General features: G+C 38.1%; 1 protein-coding gene across 2 annotated transcripts in view; it reads left to right on the top strand.

Moving 5' to 3' along the window:
• The window catches only part of fndc3bb (fibronectin type III domain containing 3Bb), a 61,152-nt gene that overhangs the window by 11,489 nt on the left and 29,197 nt on the right, over positions 1-20,466 (top strand). For both annotated transcript variants that reach the window (XM_081353070.1, XM_081353069.1), the window contains exons 2-6: positions 794-925; positions 1,160-1,235; positions 16,528-16,604; positions 18,623-18,854; positions 19,568-19,843. In XM_081353070.1, the coding sequence (XP_081209196.1) occupies positions 818-925; positions 1,160-1,235; positions 16,528-16,604; positions 18,623-18,854; positions 19,568-19,843 (769 nt within the window). In that variant the 5' untranslated portion in view covers positions 794-817. The remainder of the gene's footprint in view (positions 1-793; positions 926-1,159; positions 1,236-16,527; positions 16,605-18,622; positions 18,855-19,567; positions 19,844-20,466) is intronic.

Genomic DNA, 20,466 nt, shown 5'->3' with positions numbered 1-20,466 from the left:
CAAATGCAATGGACATGCTAAGTGTAAATTTAAATTAAAAGCTGATCTTACAATAATAGTGCTATAAATGGTTTCATGTTATGGCCAATAACATACAAATGGCAATGCATATCATTTATTACTGATCTGTGTTTTATCTAACAAAAAGCAAACATTTCAGTAATTCTTAAGCGAATTTAAGCATCACATTATATGAGGTCTGCTAAAGAAAAGTTAGTTTGAATGAGAAAAACAGAAGAGTATGTTGAAGGAAATGGCTCTTCTGGAGCTCTTAAAGATCATAAAGCTTATATTTTAGTTATAGTTCTCTCTGCATCATTTGTTTTAAGGCACACAGATTTAACAATGTTTCAAATCTTTTTTTTTTTTGCTTGCTGCGGAAAGAAAAAGATTCCTGTTTTGTTCTTTTTTTTATTTTTATTTTTTATTTTCTCTCTCAGTCCTGTCTCCCAGCTGTGGTGGAGAGACTGTCGCCCCATAACTGCATTTTATATACAGATTACATCATCCTTACACCGATTACATCATCATATAAACATAGGTGACATCATAATGATTTCACCCCTTTCCATTACTGACCAGTAGCCCTTCACTGAGTCATGTTTTTAAGTGTGTAATTGATATGCGTGTGTCTTGGATGGGTTTGCAGATGAGGATCTGCTTTAGTCTTCATCATTAGCCGTCCATGGCTGATTTCAATTGAGGCTAATTGCTCATTTAAGGAGCGGTCTGGCTTAAAGAGACCGTTTCATCATACTCCCAAATATTTTAACAAAGCGTGTATCTCTCTCAGGCTGTTGCACGGAGGGCTCCATGAATGTTCGTCACCATGATGATGACGGACCAAATGCTGGACCTCTCGCTTCCATTGAGCAACGAGGTTCCCATGATGCACCACATGATCAATGGCGATGCACCACAGCAGGTGAGTTTAGGGAAGTCTATCTATTGCCCCCTTGATAGTTTTTCTTTAATTGATTGGTTTTGTTGAATAAATTGTCAGTTGATGAAGATTAGATCTCACAACCTCTCATTTTAAAAGCAAGAAATATTCCTCCAAGTTACAATAGCTTTTTAGCTGAGGTCGTTTAGCTAAAGACTTCGAATTGCCCCTTGTTTGACACAGTGAATATGTATGACATCTAGTCTTTTTTTACAGGTGATCTTGGTCCAGGTGAACCCAGGTGAGACGTTCACCATTCGCACAGAAGACGGGGCTTTGCAGTGCATCCAAGGTTTGTCCAATTAAGATTTATTTTCCACTGTATCTTCAAGTAGCTTTCTGTTGCTAAATGTTGCTGTTCAAATCTGTGATTGAATCAGACCTGTTCTGAAATGAGTCAACTTTTGGCCAAATTGTGCGGCCATACAAACAAGCACAACAAATCTGGAGATTGTTTTTTGTTTTAACTTGTGAGATTCTGATAAAAATAGTGATTTTAAAATGCAAGTAAATGTTGTCGTCCTCCCCCTCTATTATGTTCTCTGTAATGCTACAAAAACGTTTCTAACCCTTTGGCCAGTGGAGAAGCTTTCGGTCACTGAATCCTTAAACTAAATTACATCTGACCTCATAATGTCTTTTTAACTTAATGAAGGCCACTGAATCCCCTCAGTAAGAGTTTTTCAAGTGTATGTAAGAGATTAAACGTGGATAGTCACAGTAGCCTAGACCACAGGATACTTGTTCCGACTGTCTGAACGCTCAAATCACTGTTTACACAGCTAAGAGGAGCTGCAATGACTGTTTAATTCAATTTGTCCAATGAGAATAGCAGAATCAGCAGCAGAGGGGTGATTGGTTTATGATAGAGATGGAGCTGGCAGCTGGCCGACAGAGGAGCGAGAGAGAATGTAGACTGAGAAAGAAAGTCTGTACCTCACAGGTGTGGAGACGATGCAGTTGAAGGCCACGTAATGTTCTGGCATGTTCGGGATAAGAACTTTGTTTAATTTTCTAATGTTTGTTCAATCTTTGCCAGGTGGCCGTGCCGCCTGGATAAGGCGAGTCTCCTGTTATTCTTTGATGTTGACTTTACATTTTTGCAAACAATTTGCTGATAAATGTTTTCCCAGGGCTGGGCAGTGTACAGTTGGCTTATCTTATTAAAACAGTTCTGCAAAAAGGTAATGCATACTATGTATGTAATTCAGAGCGCCTTCATCTAAAAGTGCAAAATGAAGCGCATAAATCAAAGTAACTGACTTTAATTCTGGTGCGAATTTGCATATTGCATATTATATTGCAAAATCAACTAGTTGTTAAAAGTTTCTGAATGACAAGTCTACTAATTGGTCTTAACTGTTACTTCACTGTTCAAAACTTAATCTCTTATGCTCACCGAGCCTGAAACTATTTGATCAAAAATACAGTAAAAACAGTATTATTTTGAAATCTAAATATTACAATTTAAAATAATACATTTTTATACACACACACACACACACACACACACACACACACACACACACACACACACACACACACACACACACACACACACACACACACACACAGTACACACATACAGTACACATATTTATTCAAAAGTAAGTAGAATATTTTTTGGCGGCTCAGCTATTTGATAAATACAAACAGGGTGTCTGAACATGTGCAGTGTAGACTGCTTTGTTAATTTTAATGTGAGTGATCTAGTTTTATGAGATCTAGCTTTTATGTTGTTTTCGAGAAGTTGTTTATGTGGTAAGAACCCTGAGTTTTTCGGTGGAAACGTCGAGGCCAAGAGGAAAAGGGGCATGTGGGTTTGCTTTACAGACATGCAGAGGTTTATGAAGCAGAACAACATCTGAATTCTACTTCCTCCTCTGAACCACCTTTTCCTGCCAGTTGTAGGGCTTCTGATGGACGTTTGCAGGATTGACACCAATTTATCCTCCCGAGCAACCATCAGAGAAATTGTGAGGTGTTATAAAAACATGTATTGCATCTCAAGTACATCACTTTACATTAGTCAGGGTATCCTTACAAACATATTGTCGACTCACTCTCATCAGGAGGCCTGTAAGACATGCACGCACACACACACACGGCTGTATTTCAGAATAATTACCCTTTTTTGCTCTCCTCAACTTTATTTATTTGCGTTCTTGTAATCAAGTTAGTTCATCTGATTTTCTTTGTAAAATGCTCTCTGCATCCTTGTATTCCATCCCTATCTCTTTCCTTCACTCCTTTTCTCTGGACTGTGTAAATATGTTTCCTGTTGATGTGGCTTGGAGCCCTCCCCCCTCTCTGTGGCCCCCCAATCCCTCACCCCTTTCCTCCAGCACCGAGAAACAGACCTCCAAAAGGCAGATGTCTAATATTAACAGCCACGGTCCCGAAGAACCGTGTGCAAAAAAAAAAAAGTGTCTCCTTTCTGACAGTCAAGAGAGCAAGAGGCCTTGGGCAGACATTTAGAAGCAAAGGAAAACTTTTAAAAGAATGTGTACATGTGGAGATCAGGCACCGCTAACACATCACACCTGGCCCAGCGCTATTTACAGGTTAACCCTGTGCAGACGGCAGTCGCCTACGGCCTCAGGGGAGCCAAAATATGGAGGGTTTTGTCATCACGCAACTTGAGTCTTGGGGGTAGTACGAGTCCTGCTAAGCTTTTCATCTCACTTTAAGAGATGCTGGTCTTGATGAACATCACATTGCTTGCTTATGTTAAAGCATCCTAAAATGATGGCGTTCATGATAAAATTATTGGAAAAACTCACTCACAAGCGTTAGTAGAAGTATAACACTCTACTACTCTATTATACTATTAAGCCAGGATTAGGCCTGAGTTCAATTAGGACATTTAAGTAGCTTTTATTAACGTGCCTTAGGAAAAAAAAAAACACATTAATGATGTGCATTTTGAGATGAAACAATGGCACTGACATATTTTAAGATGTCAGTTCAAGTTGCTTTCAGTTAAAACAGCTCAAACATGCATTTTAGTCTGGGACTAGCTCAAGCCTCGTCTGTGAAGCTGCAGGAAAGTATAGTGTTGTAGATGTACATTAAATTTTTCAAAAATTAAAATACAAAAAACTTTGCTAGATTTACATTAATAACTGTGGAAACCCATCATCACAGTCTTTGAAACTTACAGCCAAACCGACATTCACACAGACAGTGGATTATATATGTGCAGAGATGCACATGCAAAGAGACGTTACGTTGATGCCTTCCACAGTAGCCTGAACAACAGAGAGCAGGAGTTCCAGGAACAGATGGTGGTTAGATTTATAGAAGCGCAGTTTATTTCAAACTTTTGTCAAATTCAGGTTATTTTGCTCTCTCCATCTCGCTCTTTGTTGTTCCTGTTTTTCTATGCACTGTTTTGCTTTTTATGGCATTTGCTGTGTTTTTTTCCCTCGTTTAGTGTTTGACTGTTCTCATCTGGTCTGCGCTCTTTCCTGGTGGAGGAAACCCCCTCTGCCGCACAGATGATCATAGCAGAGCTTCAATTCCATTCCTCTGACTCACTCCGCTGAGGAACAGTGGATTTTTTGTGCATCATGGAACTGCAAAGAGAGTGAGAGAAAGAGAGGTCTGAGGAAAAGGGCAGCGTTGTGTCTCAGTCACGTCCTTTTCATGGCGTTCTCTCACTGTGTGTTTGTGAATATGCCAGTCTTTTCGAAATCCGTTGGCACACTGGGTACTTTTTTGAACGAAAGCTCTCAAAGGAAAACGTAATTGCTTGGAGCTTGCTATTTCATACCTTAGGAGACAAAGTTTGACCCTGTTTGTTCTCCTCAGATTTTCCTAGTCTTATTGTGCATGAGTCATTGGTGCATAATTGCTTTTCAAAACTTTCTACACCTTTGAAAGGACTTTTCTTTTTGACTGAGATCATCTAGCCCTTTTATATTCTACCCTGATCATGAGCAATCAGTTCCTGATGGATAAATCAAGTCCCACCCTATTTTTTCCTGATCGAATGTCCTGTTTTACTTAGAAACTTCACATTATGGAAGTAAAATGGTTTGTGAGTTCTTTGTTTGGTCTCTTTGAATTGTCAGGTTGAGATGTTTCTCCTAAAATTACTTGGGATACAAATAGAAACTACATCGAAATTAAAAGTATAGATTATGGCTGCACAATGTATGAAAATAAAATTATTACAACATGGCTTTATGTGATTTATCAAATGTTAAGGCTGAGATTTAATTGAATAATTATATGTGGCTGCGCTGTGGGTTTTAGAGTTTTATGTTCATATAATATCACGTGCAGCTCATGATCCAGTTTCAACATCGATTCATTTACTGAAACCATGCATACACTCAAAAAAATAATCTGTTGAACGAACTTAATTAAATTAAGGAAAGGTTTTCCACGAAATTGAATTACATTTTTCCAACAAAATCGAAATAGTTTGAAATAATTTGTTGTAATCTTGTTGTATGAATTTAAATTAATTTAGTCATTCCTGCTAGATAAAGTTTTGTCAGGTTAACTACATTTAGTTTTTGTCCTGCCTTAAATAACCAACATTATAATTTTTGTTAATTTGACTCTATGGTCACTTCTAATGATGGACACTACTAGTATTCAATTGAATTATTACTTGTGCAGGTCTGTAAGCGAGGTTTACACAGTGTATACTGAGTGCCCACAGCCTGAACACGAGGTTTAATGCACATATAGCATAATACTGAGCCCACAGCCTAAACACAGTCGCCACTCTTCTGCATAATGGTAACCACAAAATTCAAAAACATTACAGAAAGTCCTCTAAGTTTCTAACATAAATGAACATTAAACACTAACATTAACTAACAACATCTTTCCATTTACTGAAAAACACATAAAATAACACTTTTTCCCTAAATTGACCCTCTTAATGCAGTCCCTTGCAAAGCATGCTGGGAACTACAGATCCACTGCCCAGTTAGATGTCAGCAACAATGATTCATGTAGTTTTCACACAAATGAATTAGGTTGATTGAACACAATTAAATTAAGTTGTGACAATATTAAACAATTGTGTTACTTTTGCTTATTGTAATTAATTATTTTAACAAGAGGCCAAAATTCTTTTTTTGAGTGACATCCGGTTAAGACGAACGAAAAATATTCATGTTGACTCAATTAAAAAAAATTTGGTAAACCAAATTTTTTAAAAATTACATTGATTATGTTTAATGAAATTAAGCTGGAATCATTTCTATGAAGGGTTGTGTTGTATATGCTCATTTTAATTAATGAAATTGAACAAAGAGCTAAAATCATTTTTTTGAGTGTATATTTATTTGCTGGCAACCCCTCAAAATAAAAGATTAATGGTTTACAGTTGGAAAAATTAAAAATCTTAAGATGTATTAGTGTTGTATTTCTTGTAATTATACTATAAAATATTTTTTTATTAAATAGTTGGTTACGTTACAGTGCAATAGTATTATTCCAATATTTTTCTTATTTATAAGTATTATTTCTTATTTCATAGTCATATTGAATAGCTCAAAGTAGGAATATGGCCTATGAAAACAATATATTGCATAAAAACCAAGTATCTCAATTTCTATTGTGCAGCCGTAGTATAGGAGATCTGAAAACTCTAAGGAAGAAAAACTCTAGTGTCTTAAGTCTCAATTTACTCTTCTTTTAGTTTTGCTTGTGTCTAGGAGAAACAGTCGAGCTATTAACGAGATTTCAGTTGTAATTTTTCTTTCTTACAGCTTCTGTCGCTTGTTTCGTTTTAAAGTTTTCGTATCCTAATTCCTTGGTTTGCAACCTACTGCCGCCACATTCTCCAGAACATTACACAGTGGAACATTCCACCAGTTTGTTTTTTCTCCTCCTCCACTCTTTCTTTCTCATTTCTCTAGCTCTTTCCCCGTTCTTTTTTGCTGACCTACTATTTTCAGCTACCACTGTGTCCTGCAGCAGGCTTTCTGCGTGCCTTCATGGGGCAGTGGTTTGGTAATCGTAGTCTCAAGTTCCAGGATAACAAGGGCTCGCATAATAACAAACCCAGCAGATTGACACCCCTGGTCGTTGCCAGCAGACTGGCACAGTTTGCACTGCCCAGCCAGCAGAACAGAATGAGTGTGCACTTCACAGGAGTGAACTCAATAACCCTCCTCTGGTTTACTAACCTGTGCAAACCCACATCACAGATTTCATCGGTTAAAAAAAAAACATCCTTAAAGGGGCCGTTCACCCAAAAAAGAAAATTCTGTCATTATTTACTCGCCCTCATGACTTCTACGGAACAAAAAAGGAACAAATTGCAGAACATGCTCACAAAAATGTATCAAATGACTTAGTCTTGCAATGTAGTGCATAAGGGCTACACAGTACTTTTGTGCCAAGCTTGACAGCACCAGTTCTCATTTACTTTACATTAAATTAAAACAGTAGCTAGGATATTGTTCAGCAATTTACTTTTTGTGCTCTATGGAAGAAAGAAAGTCATACAGTTTTGGAGCAGCTTGAGGGTTCGTTTTTGGGTGGACTAACCCTTTAAAATCAGGTCTTTGTATCTGTGTTTTCTATATCTGCTAAATTCAATCCTGGGATATATTCAAAGTAAGACGCCACACTGAGTTTGATCTGTATCTGGAGTAACGTGAGCACATTTTGGACTTTTTAAGAATTTTTTTTTTGACAGACAATGGCACCATTTATGTATGTGACAGGCTTCATCCAGACGGGGCAGGTCCAAAAATCTCTCTCTCTCTCTCACCCCTCTATCAGTGTTGAGTCTGAACTGTAGATCAAGTCAGAGCAAAGGAAACTCCTTCCTGAGTACAGAGCATGTCAGAGCAGGTCTGCATTGGAACTCTCCTCTTTCTGCCTGTTTATATTTCCACACATAACTTTAAGGGCCAGATTTACTAACAGCTTGAGCCAGATCAAACCCTTTTTTGGAGTTAAAAAACTACTGTTAGGATTTACTAAAGACACACAGTGAAAAATTAGCGCTGAAAAGCTGTGGACAGTTATTTTTGCAGGTTATGGATTTGTTAGAGTTTCCCTTTCAGACGCAACATTTATGGGAGGGGAGAGTATTTAAATGAATCGTGCAAGGCGATTTATTAATTAAGGTTTCCACTCGTCAGTTTATTGGTATTTGGGCCATTATTTAACGCCTAAAAAAGCATGTCTTAAACCAGACGCTAATTTGCGCTGCTCTCGGTAGATTGCGTTGGTTATTATGGAAATGATCCGGCTGCGTCTGTTTTCTTTAATTTGCACGTCGTCAGTAGATCACGCACAGAACTTTCCACTCCCATCGGCACTATAGAATTGGGCTCTAAGGCTAATTTGCCCTATTTAGTAAATCTGGCCCGAAGACTTCAAAATTCACCTGATAGGATTTCTTAAAGAGGTCATGAATTGAGAAATCAAATTTTCCTTGCTCTTTCAACATATAAAAGGTTATTGTACTATAAAAATATCCTGTAAGTTTAAGTACTCAACTTCCTCGTTAGTCCAAAACCGGCTTTTACTGAAACCAAGCTCAGAAAACGACTCGTTTCGGATTTCGTCACGTTATTACGTCACAGTGTGACAAAAGACCGCCTCTGCAGAAGAGGATCAACGCCGCCTTCTACATCACTGCCTCTTCAGTGACTCACACATATCATGTAGTAATAAATAAATAAGAGAATGATGCAAACACAGGATAACTCTAGCAACAAAACCATAGAGATGTCTCTGAGGATTACAAGATGTTTTGCAATGCCAAGTTGTGGAAAAACAGTCTTTGCATAGTTTTCCTTGTTATCCTAACATTCAGAAAGCATGGAAGTTCCAGTCTGATCGCCTCAGTAAGACAATGATCATTTGTTCGCTTCATTTTACTGTGGATTTGTTTTTAAACGAGACACAGTTTGACGCAGACTTTTGTTCACTGTTCAGAAGGGGCAATGCTGCCCAGTCCAGCAGTGGAGGCACACGCTGATCTGGCGTGCAGGGTTGGAGAGGAGCTCGGGAAGGTACGGTCTGCCTCTTACGTCATTTTCCCTTCCCCTCCGCTGGGGAATCTCCCCACACAAGAGCCCCTTCAACCCCACCGAGGTCATTCATGTCTCAGAGCCAGCTATTGAAATCATTGGCCAGCAGCTATAAATCAGAATTGCGTCTTTATCGTTGCATGATTCACTCGAACTTCCGTTGCTATTGGTTTTTTTTAGGGATGTTGGGTGGGGAGAGGGTAAAGTTCTCAGCCTGTTAACTCAGGATGGGAAGCATGGAAATGAAAACAATGCCTTGAAACACCAGAGATGGCCTGGCATGATAGCGACACCCTGGTCTAATTCTCTGAATGGGCTTTTATCAGTGACACTGGGAGTAATTCAGGTTACTCCTTGGACTCGTCCACAGCGGGACTAATCAGCTGCTGAGAGCGGAAGGGTGACGGAGAGGGGGAGCGGCTGGAGGGTAGCCGTGAAGTCGTCTCGTTTTCCTGGAGGGCTGTTTGCATAACTCTCTCCACGCAGGAGCTGAATGAGTCCGCGGACGGTTTTTATTGCACATCCTGAAAGCCAACACCCTCCCACTCCAAGCATGCTGGGAATTCACAGCCAAGCGCTACATATCCACAGGGCTCACCGTTCTCAAGGCAGGGTGGATCTTCAGACAGACTGTTTGGAATATTGCCGTTTTTGGGCCAATTTGCTTTAGCTTTGAAAGGTGGGCTTTGTCTTAGATTCAGATGAATCAACATCTCTGTGTCCCGTAGCAAAGAGTTCACAGCCATAACCCTATCCACAGTGGCCAATATCTCAGTTTAATATATGACCAGCAGTAAACAACAATTTCAGTAAACATTTACTTTAATTTATTTATTTTACAACTACTTAAATTTCATTAAAGTATTTTAATTTTTTTTTTTTTTTTGAAAACAGTATTTATTTATTTATTTACTTCCTAATTTGTGCATTCATTCATTCTACCAGCACTTACATTTCAGGAAAGTATGTGAAATTAATTTATATGTAGAAAAAATATTTATTTATTTTACCTGCACTTTTTTATTGTTTGATTGCACTTTTTCAGTCTTATTTATTTCAGTCCAACTTTAGAAATGCTAAAATTGCATTACCCAGTGCCAAGATTGTTGGTAGTTTTTTGTTGAAGATCTATTACAAAAAAGCTAAATATTACTTTTCTTAATTGGCATATGTGTTCTAGTTATCGTCTGATGCCAGATGGCTGAGTATCAGCAAATTAATGAGTCTGACTCTGGCCAGTATATCAGTCTGTCAATAATTGACACAGAAATAGTTAATTTCTTAAACATTTAGTCAAACATAATGTGGTTCAGATTTATAGGAGAATTCAATTTTACACCAGGAGGTTTGGAGCACAATATGTTGAAAATGGAGAACAAGACAGTGGAATTTGTGTGTTTGAAAGAAATGTGTAAAAGAGCACACATATGTCTCTTTTTATGAAAACATTTTATTAATAATTTACAGATCCGTGCCAGCAGTCTTGACTGAGATCTCTACCTGTGGGACCTTTAACAGAGTGTGTGTTTGTCTGCATGGCAAGAGGAGTGTGTTTCGAGGCAGTCAGCCAAGAATACTGCACTAACTTTCATTAATGCAAATACAAACATTTCATGGTAAATATTTAGGACTGGTATAAACCTCACCCTGTGATTCGAGCCTGTGTAAATGCAGTGAGGAAAGCATAGCTCTACTGTCTTTTCTTTAACAGTGTTTGGAGTTCACCCCAGGCGAGTTACAACAGAATGATCTTTGCATCATATTTTGTTATGATTGTCTCAAGATGCCTTTTTTTTTCTGTCAAAGTTTAGTTGTGGGACTATATAATGGTGCTTGAATTAGGATAGATTGTGTGAAGGGAAGGAATTGAATGCCTCCAGGGTCTGTGAAACACAAATACGTCCCTTGATCAGTGAGTCTGTTGGATAAACACTTCGGCTCCCTGAGCTGTGAATTTTCCTCGTTGGATGGAGAGAGACAGATAGTGTTTACAGCAGGAACAATGGGGCATGCAATTACAGACACATGAAAACACACACTGCGTGTGCGGAGACACACACAAACCCTCTCCAGAGAAAATTACAATCTCTTATATACATAATCAGATGGACTGCAGGTCTGGAATTCTGGTGTTTTATCTGGCTGAAAAGAAAAACAGAAGACATTCTGATAGATGGGTCACATTATAGTAGCCTACGTCTATCAACATTTGTCCAACCACTAGATGTTTTCCTCATTTATGAAGATGAATCAATATGATGCAGCTGAATGTTGTGTTCTTCATATGGGTTGTTTTTTATGTGCTCGAATGTGCTCTTTCATAACTCAGATTTAATGGAGTTCTGTTTCAGTAGTGGAGTCTCTCTATCATTTTTGCTCACACTAAGGATTTGGGATTTGTTCTAAACCATCTTTCTAGGCATTTAGACTAAGAAAAAAAATATCATCACAGAATATCATCAAGACTTCAAGAGATAGTTTACCCAAAAATGAAAATTCTGTCATTTACTCACCATCAAGTTGTTCCAAACTTGTATATATTATTTTCTTCTCCTGAACACAGAAGATATTGAAGGATGTGGGTAACCAAACAGTTGGGGGTTGCCATGATTCCATACTATGGAAGTCAATGGGTACAGTCAGTTGTTTTGTTACCCACATCCTTCAAAATATCTCCATATCTTCTTCTGTGTTTAGCCAATTAAATAATTTCATACAGGTTTGGAACAACTTGATGGTGAATGATGACAGAATTTTCATTTTTGGGTGAACTACCCCTTTAAGGGTGGGCTCTTTTGACATGGACCTGTAGACAACGACCTAGAGCCCCTTAGTAACCCTAGCAACACCCTAGAAACCACCTACAGCACCCAAGCTTTGTGGTGGCAAGTTTTGGATTGGCCTCATTCACATCTTCTGATTACAAAATTTAAAATACCAAAAATTTGTATTTATTGATCTTCTGAATTTGTTTTGATTAGAGCTGCACAATTCTGAATGAATTGATATAGATTGATATAAATTTATATTCTGAATGGACAACCAAACTAAATAAAATGCAATTTACTAGAAGTTCTGACAAAAAATCAGGTTGAACGAATGATTCAATGACTTCACTTGTTTCATTACTGGATGAATCGAATTTCTTGAATGAATGATTCAATGACAAATACATTAAGTCTTTTCTCACCACCTACTTGTGTAACGATCTAATTGATATATTTAATTTGAAGTGTCAAGTTACTTTTTAAAAGGTAATTTGATCTGTATTGATTGCTACCGTAGACATCAGTGTTTATGTCCGAACTATAAACTTATATCCCAGTACTACTGTGATAATTAGAATTATTGTAACATGAAAAATATGAAGCTTTGTGAAGCTGTTTTATACCTTTGACAACTGCTCTCACTGGGTCAGCGGATGTTCGCTGTGATCGTACTTGTCAAAGGTTTAATAGACATATATGAATTGTTGTCTTTTAGAAATAAGATTGCGAGGGTGTTTGAATCGAGACTGCATTCTTTTCAACAATTAATCGTGCAGCTCTAGTTTTGAATGAATGAAGGCATCATGGGAAATCTGAGCAGTTTGAGAGTTTTGTGTTATCTTTTGAGGAACATTAGGGTTGTTTGCTCTTGTTGTTTTTCAAGTTCAAGACACGTATAAAATCTCATCAAATGTCTCCATCTGCTATCATATATTATTCTTGTTGTCTAGGAGAAACAACTGAGATGTTAGTGATCTCAAGTTTGATTTTCCTCTCCGGTCTACTACACGCACACACCGTCCCAAATTGGCTTGCTCAAAAACACAGATCAGATTTGTAATCCTTTGCAGAAATAAGAGCTTTGTTTCTTTGCCCAGTGGCCCTCAGATTGATGCAACACATTCCTTCCAGAAACATCCCTTTCTTTTGCTCTTTTCTGCCCGTCGTCTCCCTGTCTGGCCAAGCTAGCCCTCCAATGTGAATTAGTGGATCTTACTTCGGAACTGATAGTTTGTGGAACACTGAACTTCCGTTCTACTCCTCTGCAATCTATGTATGTGCATGTATGTGCTGTCGATCACGGTTTCTGTAAAAAGAACAAAACCGAAAACACCACTTGGCAGCTTTTTCTCTAGAGTTTATCTGGAGTAAAAGCAAGAATACACTCTTGAGGACGCGCACGCACACGTACTTTGGTGGTGTGTCAGCGGCCCCCAGGACTGACTGAGTGGACTTTATGAAGTACCCAGCAGGCCCTGCAGTGGGGGAGAGAGCTTCTCTCTGGAGCACAAAGAGGGGTTTGTTCTGCTGAAGAGGCTCTCTTCCTCGACAGCCTCCTGAGAAGCTTGGCAATCCAGAAGCTTTACCCCCCCCCCCCCCCCCCCCTTACTTACCTCTGTCTGTGTCTCTCTTGCTGCTCTTCAAACTTTTACAATTGCTCATACTTCCGGTTGTGGATGCGAACAAACCGCTTTTCCTAAGTGTTAACCTGCACATAACTTTTTGTGTTCTGGACATGAATGATACCTCAAATTGCGGCTTGATGAGGTAATGTGTGCTATTACTTTTCTAAGTGGTCAGAATATTTTTGCCTGGCAGATTATAAATGGGCTAAGAAAATCTTATAGACCACAATCATAGAAACTTGATGGTCAGCTCTTTCTACTTGAGCCAGTTAGCATTCATCTAGCAACCACCTAGAACACCTTAGCAACACCCTAGCAACCTCCCATGACACCCTAACTAGCGTCATGGCGGCGGGTTTGGACGGGTTAGCAAAGCTGACATTTTTTTCATATGATGTAAAATTAGGGCTTCCAGTTTAACATGTTAATTTATTGTAATTAATTTTATAAAATTATAAAAAATATTTGGTAACACTTCAGTTTAGGGTCCATTTCTCACCATTTACTAGTTGCTTATTAGCATGCATGTTACTACGATAATGGCTGTTTATTAGTACTTATAAAGCACATATTAATACCTTATTCTGCATGACCATATTCTACATCCTTTAATCCTAAACTTAAACTACCTTACTAACTGTTAATAAGCAGTAATTAGGAGTTTGAGCCAAAAGTTGTAGTTAATAGTTAATTCATAGTGAGAATTAGAGCCTAATCTAAAATGTGACCAAATATTTTTTTTTTCAAAAATATGTAAAAAAAACAATAAATATTAATTCCCTCTGACATGCGCATTTTAATTATTTTTCTCATTTATATCCCAATATTTTTATCCCAATATATAAATCTCAGAAGGATTGACAAACTCTACTGTTGGCCAGACTTATGAACAATGATTTGGAGCTAAAACAAACAAACAAACAAGCAAACAAATAACAATACATTGACTTCTGAAGCCACATTTGTGACTTTTCAATGCTTTACTACTCCTCTAGAGTAATGTAATATCTTTGAATTATCTCCATTTGGGGGCTTTTCTCAACAAAATTAATCAGTGTATCATGTACAGTCTTATTTTAGTGTTATTTATATACTATTATGGTATTTATTAATATTTTGAATTGGCTTTAATATTATATTATTTTCAGTTTTCATTTTAATTTTAGTTTGTGTAAATTTGTCATCTTTATTAGTTAAAAAAATTATAATTTCTAATTCACTTAAACACTTTTTTTTTCAGTTTTATTTTTTTAGATGCCAAGGCAACATTTAAAATTTTCGTGAAGGTTTTTAATCTAATATTTATTTTATTTTATGTCAGCTTTATTTCAGTTAATAAAAAAGGATTTGTAATAACACTGATCATGTGCATTTTTTTTAAGCCTTAGTATTTTAGTTCTGTTCTGTCTTTCTATCCTTAGCCTTCACGCCATCCATCCTTTCCACCCCTTCAATTGAAGTAGAGGAATGCTTGTGTTGAGTTGAGAATTTCTCTCTCTCTCTCTCTCTCTCTCTCTCTCTCTCTCTCTCTCTCTCTCTCTCTCTCTCTCTCTCTCTCTCTCTCTCTCTCTCTCTCTCTCTCTCTCTCTCTCTCTCTCTCTCTCTCTCTCTCTCTCTCTCTCTCTCTCTCTCTCTCTCTCTCTCTCTCTCTCTCTCTCTCTCTCTCTCTCTCTCTCTCTCTCTCTCTCTCTCTCTCTCTCTCTCTCTCTCTCTCTCTTTTTTGGGTCGAGGATGAAAGGGCCCTTCATATTAAGAGCCTTGTGATACAATACTGTCACTCAGTCATCTAACCCCCTCCCCCCCACCAAAACCTCAAACCCAGCTCCTCAACTTTCACAGGAGCGAGAGAGAAGGAGGTCTGCAGCTGCATACCTGCGAGAGACCCTTTCCAAACACGCAACAATCTGAATGGATTTTGTTGTGCTCTGTACACGTCGCCCCGTGAAAAGGTTATTTTAAGCTGCCGTGCGTATACACTCATGTCCTGGTGAAATGACCCACACACATCGCTGTGTACACAAACCCTTCCCCCGTCCCCTTCGCTGAAGAAACTCCTGTGAAGCCCCTTCAATACAAGCACAAACAGGGTCTTATTCAAACCCGGCAACCGCTAGCTGGAGAGATACTGACCCCGGTATTGACTGATGGGGGAGAAACCGAGGAGAAACTGTAAAATTCATCAGGGTGATTTAGTGCACCCGAGGCTGTCACGCCACGGTTCCTGCAGGGTCTGGAGGAGAGGGCGATGTCTAAAACAGCTGGTGGCCCTCTACATGAGCCCTGGATGAGGGTACGCGCTATGAGTTGCTTCTCTAGGCTTTAAATTCTGACAATAAACAGTCGGTTTGGTGGATGGAGGGGTTTCATTCACCCGCGTCCCATGAGAGCCATAACAGAGAGGGTTTGTGTGCCGGCAGTGGCCGTTTCTTCCTGTGGCGCACCAGTTGGACCTGATGGCTCTATTTCTACTGTGTTGACTGCAGACAGTGAAGCCATAATCAATGCCTTAAACTGTTTGTTTAACCCAATACCACAGTACCAAATATAAGCCTGTGGAGTTCATTGGGATACTGGGTCAAAAATGATGTCAAGTCAGTTTTATTGGTAAAGCACTTCTTACAATACATATTGTTTCAAAGCAGCTTTACAGCTTTCATGATGTTAATGTTTATAATATCTATGCCTTATTGACACGTTCAGCATGTTAGAGTTGGGCGAAAGTTGGATGTACTATATAGATTTAAATATGTCACTGGATGGTAATATAGTTTTCATTTTGCAATAAAAACAATCAAGAAACTGAGATTAGCTATACGGTGATTGTACTGTATGTATGCTGATAAAATTAGATATACTTACAATTTATAAACAATATAAATTGTTTAAATAAATTATAAATTGCGATATAAACAATCATGCAGTTTAGATTTGCTATATAGTATATTAAGCTTGAATAGAAAACAATGAAGCAGAGCTCGCTTATATCACAATTAACGTCCATAATTCCATCTCCTAAGCATATGCGTATCTTTTTACCAAAGCATTCCTGTTTTCTCGTTGCCCCTGGAATTTTCTTTGCTTAGCCTTGCATTACGTGGTGGAATGAGGGGGCGGAGTCAGCATTGTGCTACTGTTTGATTGACAGCTTTCTTCTCTTTTTCTTTCTGCCTTAGGGCCTGCTGAAGTTCCCATGATGTCACCGAACGGTTCCATTCCACCAATCCACGTTCCTCCTGGCTACGTCTCCCAGGTAACCGGCAGGAATGGGTTAGGGCCGTGCGTCGGGGTGGCGAAACCTCTCTCGCACAATGAGGATGTGATTTCACCCCTCGCAGGCGAATATCTCTTTCTTGGAAACATGCTCATAAATTGTGTGTTCAGTATATGACAACCAAACAAACAACAGACGGACATGCACAAAATTCCTAGTTATTCATCGTTACTGAACGGTGTCAGGCGAGAGTTTGCTAAAGGTCAGTGGCGGTGACATTTCAGTAGAAAGGTCAAAAAAGTCTTGCGGAGAGGGCAGGAAAAAGTGTTTGAGTTGTGGGTGTAATAAATCAGTGGGGTGGCTTTAATGGCACAAAGGTCACTCGTGTAAATATGATTCATTAGTGCGTTCCACCCGAATGTGAAGGGCAGGACCAGCCCATGTTTGGTGGGCTGCCCGTTTCTTTCTCTTTCAACTTTACAACAAGATGGAAGCTTTTTAGCTTGAGTGCATCGAAATGAAGTGATAACAATGCTCATTATCTGTGTAATTGATGCTCTTTTGCCACAAAAAGTAATGAGATGTAGTTTTGTTGCACAGGCATGTGGCCTCATAAAAAGAATTATTCTTGTTAGCTTTATCACTTTTCTTTACCACTACACAAAATCCATATGAACGTATGTAAAGTCAACATACATTATCGTTAAAAAAATTTGGGGTCAGTAAGATTTTTTTATAAGTAATTTCAAAATAAGTCTCTAATGCTCACCAAGGCTATATTTATTTGATCAAAAATACAGTAAAAACAATAATATTGTGAAATGTTATTACCTATTTCATTCTATCCTACTATATTTTAAAATGAAATTTATTCCTGTTATTTTCAGCATCATTACTCCAGTCTTCAGTGTCACATGATCCTTCAGAAATCATTCTAATGCTGATTTGCTGCTCAATAAACATTTCTTATTATTAGCAATGTTGAAAACAGTTGTCCTGCTTAAACTTTTTGTGGAAACCTTGATACGTTTTCTGGATTCTTTAAGTAGAAAGTTCAAAATAACAGCATGTATTTGAAATATAAATTACTTTTGTTCAATTTAATGCATCCTTGCTGAATAAAAGTATTAATTTCTTTAAAAAAAAAATCTTACTGACCCCTTTGTGAACTTTTGATTGGTATTGTACATAAATTACAGTACATACATTAATCATCTTGTCATTATTGGTACTATTGGTACTGTTTATGAGTTGATTACCTGTCCGGATATGCTTGAGTTGTGTAGTATAAGTTTCACAGTGTTTTGTCATTAAGATTCAAGATTTATGTCTAATATTAATTAATAAATGTTACATGTATTTCCAAAATGTCAGTATTTCTCTCTGGACAAACCCTTTGGTTTAAGGTGGGAAAGCTAATTGGATTTGGCCGTAATTTTTCATTATGAACGTTGACTGTACAGTTTGTATGCATTTTGTGTTACTGTTGATGAAGAATAGCTAGGACTCTCCAGTCATCAATTCACAAACTAGAAACTTCAGAGGGGGAAGTTTTAATATTAAAACATATACATTTTATTCTTTGAATCTAGAACATATTGATTTCCCAGAGGGCCCTGCAGATCTTAACAGTTCTTTCCTCCAGTATAAGCATAACTGAGCACTTTGGTTTCTGCTGTCGTTACTGACCTCACTTTCTAACCCTGGGTGACCAATCTGACTTCAGGATCACCCAGGGTTAGAAGTGGCTGTCAGTGGGATGATTTCTCCCATGTGAACTGTACCAGCAGATCTGTGATTCCTGTAAGCGTCTTCCATGCATACATTCTTCCACTGGAATGTATTTGATCGCCGTTCCATTAGAAGGCTTTGTTTACTTTTGCATTCCTGCCCTTTGTTTAAAGTGGCACTGTACGTCTGTGGTTGCAACTGTTGGCACATTATATCCAGAGACAGGCTGTATTATGTGTTGGGTTGGGCTACTAATGGCTGACATCAGAAAGCCTGTGATGTTGGGAATTGTTTGGCTTGACGTCTGTGCGTGTTTGTATTTTCAGGTTCTGGAGGACAATACGGGCGTGCGGAGGGTTGTGGTGACACCTCATTCTGAATGTTTCCCCCCCAGTTACTCTCCGGCTCTGTCCCCGAGCCACCACATTCACCCTCCATACCTGACGCACCCACACTTTATTCCAGCCTCGCATACGTCATACTACCCTCCAGTCAGCCCCGGTGATGTGTCCCCACACCAGTTCTATCAGCATCGACTACCCCCCATCTACCCGGAAGGTAATGCTTCATTGTCCATAGCAGACTAAAAGTTTCCTGGTCTATTCAGCTATTTAAACACATACTTAAGTGAGGACGGGCAACCATGTCTTTATACTGAATCATAACACTGTCCTAACCTGGCTCAACATGAAAGCAAAGTACCACACAAAGCTATAAAACACAGCCAATCCAAAGATACATTATTAATGAAAAGTTTAAACATGCTTGATGTTTCTCTCTTGTTGCAAATTAATATGAATTTACAACAAAAAATATATATATAAAATATAGTAATATATAAAATATATGAATTTCTTTACTAAACTAAAATGTCAATTTAATAAAATAAAATATAAGAGTGTTTTAGTTTAGGTTTTGTGCATATTCAATCCTACACAAAATTTGTTATATATATATAATAGTTTTGTGGACTCATATATACATTTTGCGCTGAATATGAAATGTATATTATATATACATATATAATATATTATTTCAAATGTATGAATGTTCTACACTAAAATTTAAATAGCAAAAATACATTTTTAACAGGTATACAACACTTAAATTAGTTTTGTATACTAGAATATAAATTGTATATTCAATATAAAATATATTAGTAATATTGATTGTTTTACTCAAATGTTGATTTGTTTAACATTTTCACTTTTACCTTGTGTCATTTGCTTTGTACTTTCTGTCGTGTAATTATGATCTTTTACTTATCTCAGAGATCATCCCACTGTATAACGTCTCCACTTTCATGGGTCATGAGGAGTACTGTAAACCTCCACCCAAGAAGCTCAAACAACCAGTGGAGCGTACAGGTCTAAGTCAGGTGACCAGCTCGGTTTCCAGCAGCTACAAGAACAGCACGGCCTGCACCACCACAGCGAACGGCCATGGAAAGAGCCACAGCAGCTCTGGAGGAAGAGGAAGCCCTGGCAACAAGAGGCCAGATCGAAGAGCCAGAGGAAGCCCCAAACACACAGACACCGAGCCACAAGGTGGGCTAAGTAGACATCTAAATTAAGAGGCATCTTGCTGATTTTGTTCTCATGTCTTTGTAGTATTTTCATACGTGTGGAAACAGCTTAGAGCAAAAACAGGATATTTCCAGTGTCAGCTGCACTTAAATAACAACAGTCAGAGCTGCTGACTCTTCAAGATGAGTCAACAAGCTTGAGTCCACATCTGTTCACTTTAAAGCCTAATTTCTATGAAGTATTATGGGTCTTTAACTCCAAGCCTTTATTTTTGAGCTTTTTTATCAGTGTCAGCACTTACTCTGTGGTGTGACACACATACACATTGGATAAACAGTAGATAGTACAGGAAGCAAGTAGGAATATGGAAGAGTGCCCGCTACTGGTGAAATGCAGTCAGTCACTTGAATGGCATAGGCTTTGTTTGGAATAATTTATGCTACCATTGAAAAGTTTGGGGTCAGTAGGATTTTTTTTTTTTTCTGAAAGAAATTAATACTTCTGATCAACAAAGTTGCATTAAATTGACCAAAAGTGACAATAATCACATTTATAATACTACAAAAGATATTTCAAATAAATGCTGTTCTTTTGATCTTTATGTGCAAAAAATCCTGGATTAAATGTATCACGGTTTTCACTAC

The sequence above is a fragment of the Scardinius erythrophthalmus genome, assembly GCF_964197995.2.
Source record: "Scardinius erythrophthalmus genome assembly, chromosome: 22".
Taxonomy (NCBI): domain Eukaryota; kingdom Metazoa; phylum Chordata; class Actinopteri; order Cypriniformes; family Leuciscidae; genus Scardinius; species Scardinius erythrophthalmus.
The sequence above is the reverse complement of the archived record's forward strand: the minus strand, read 5'-3'. Positions and strand labels throughout refer to the sequence as shown.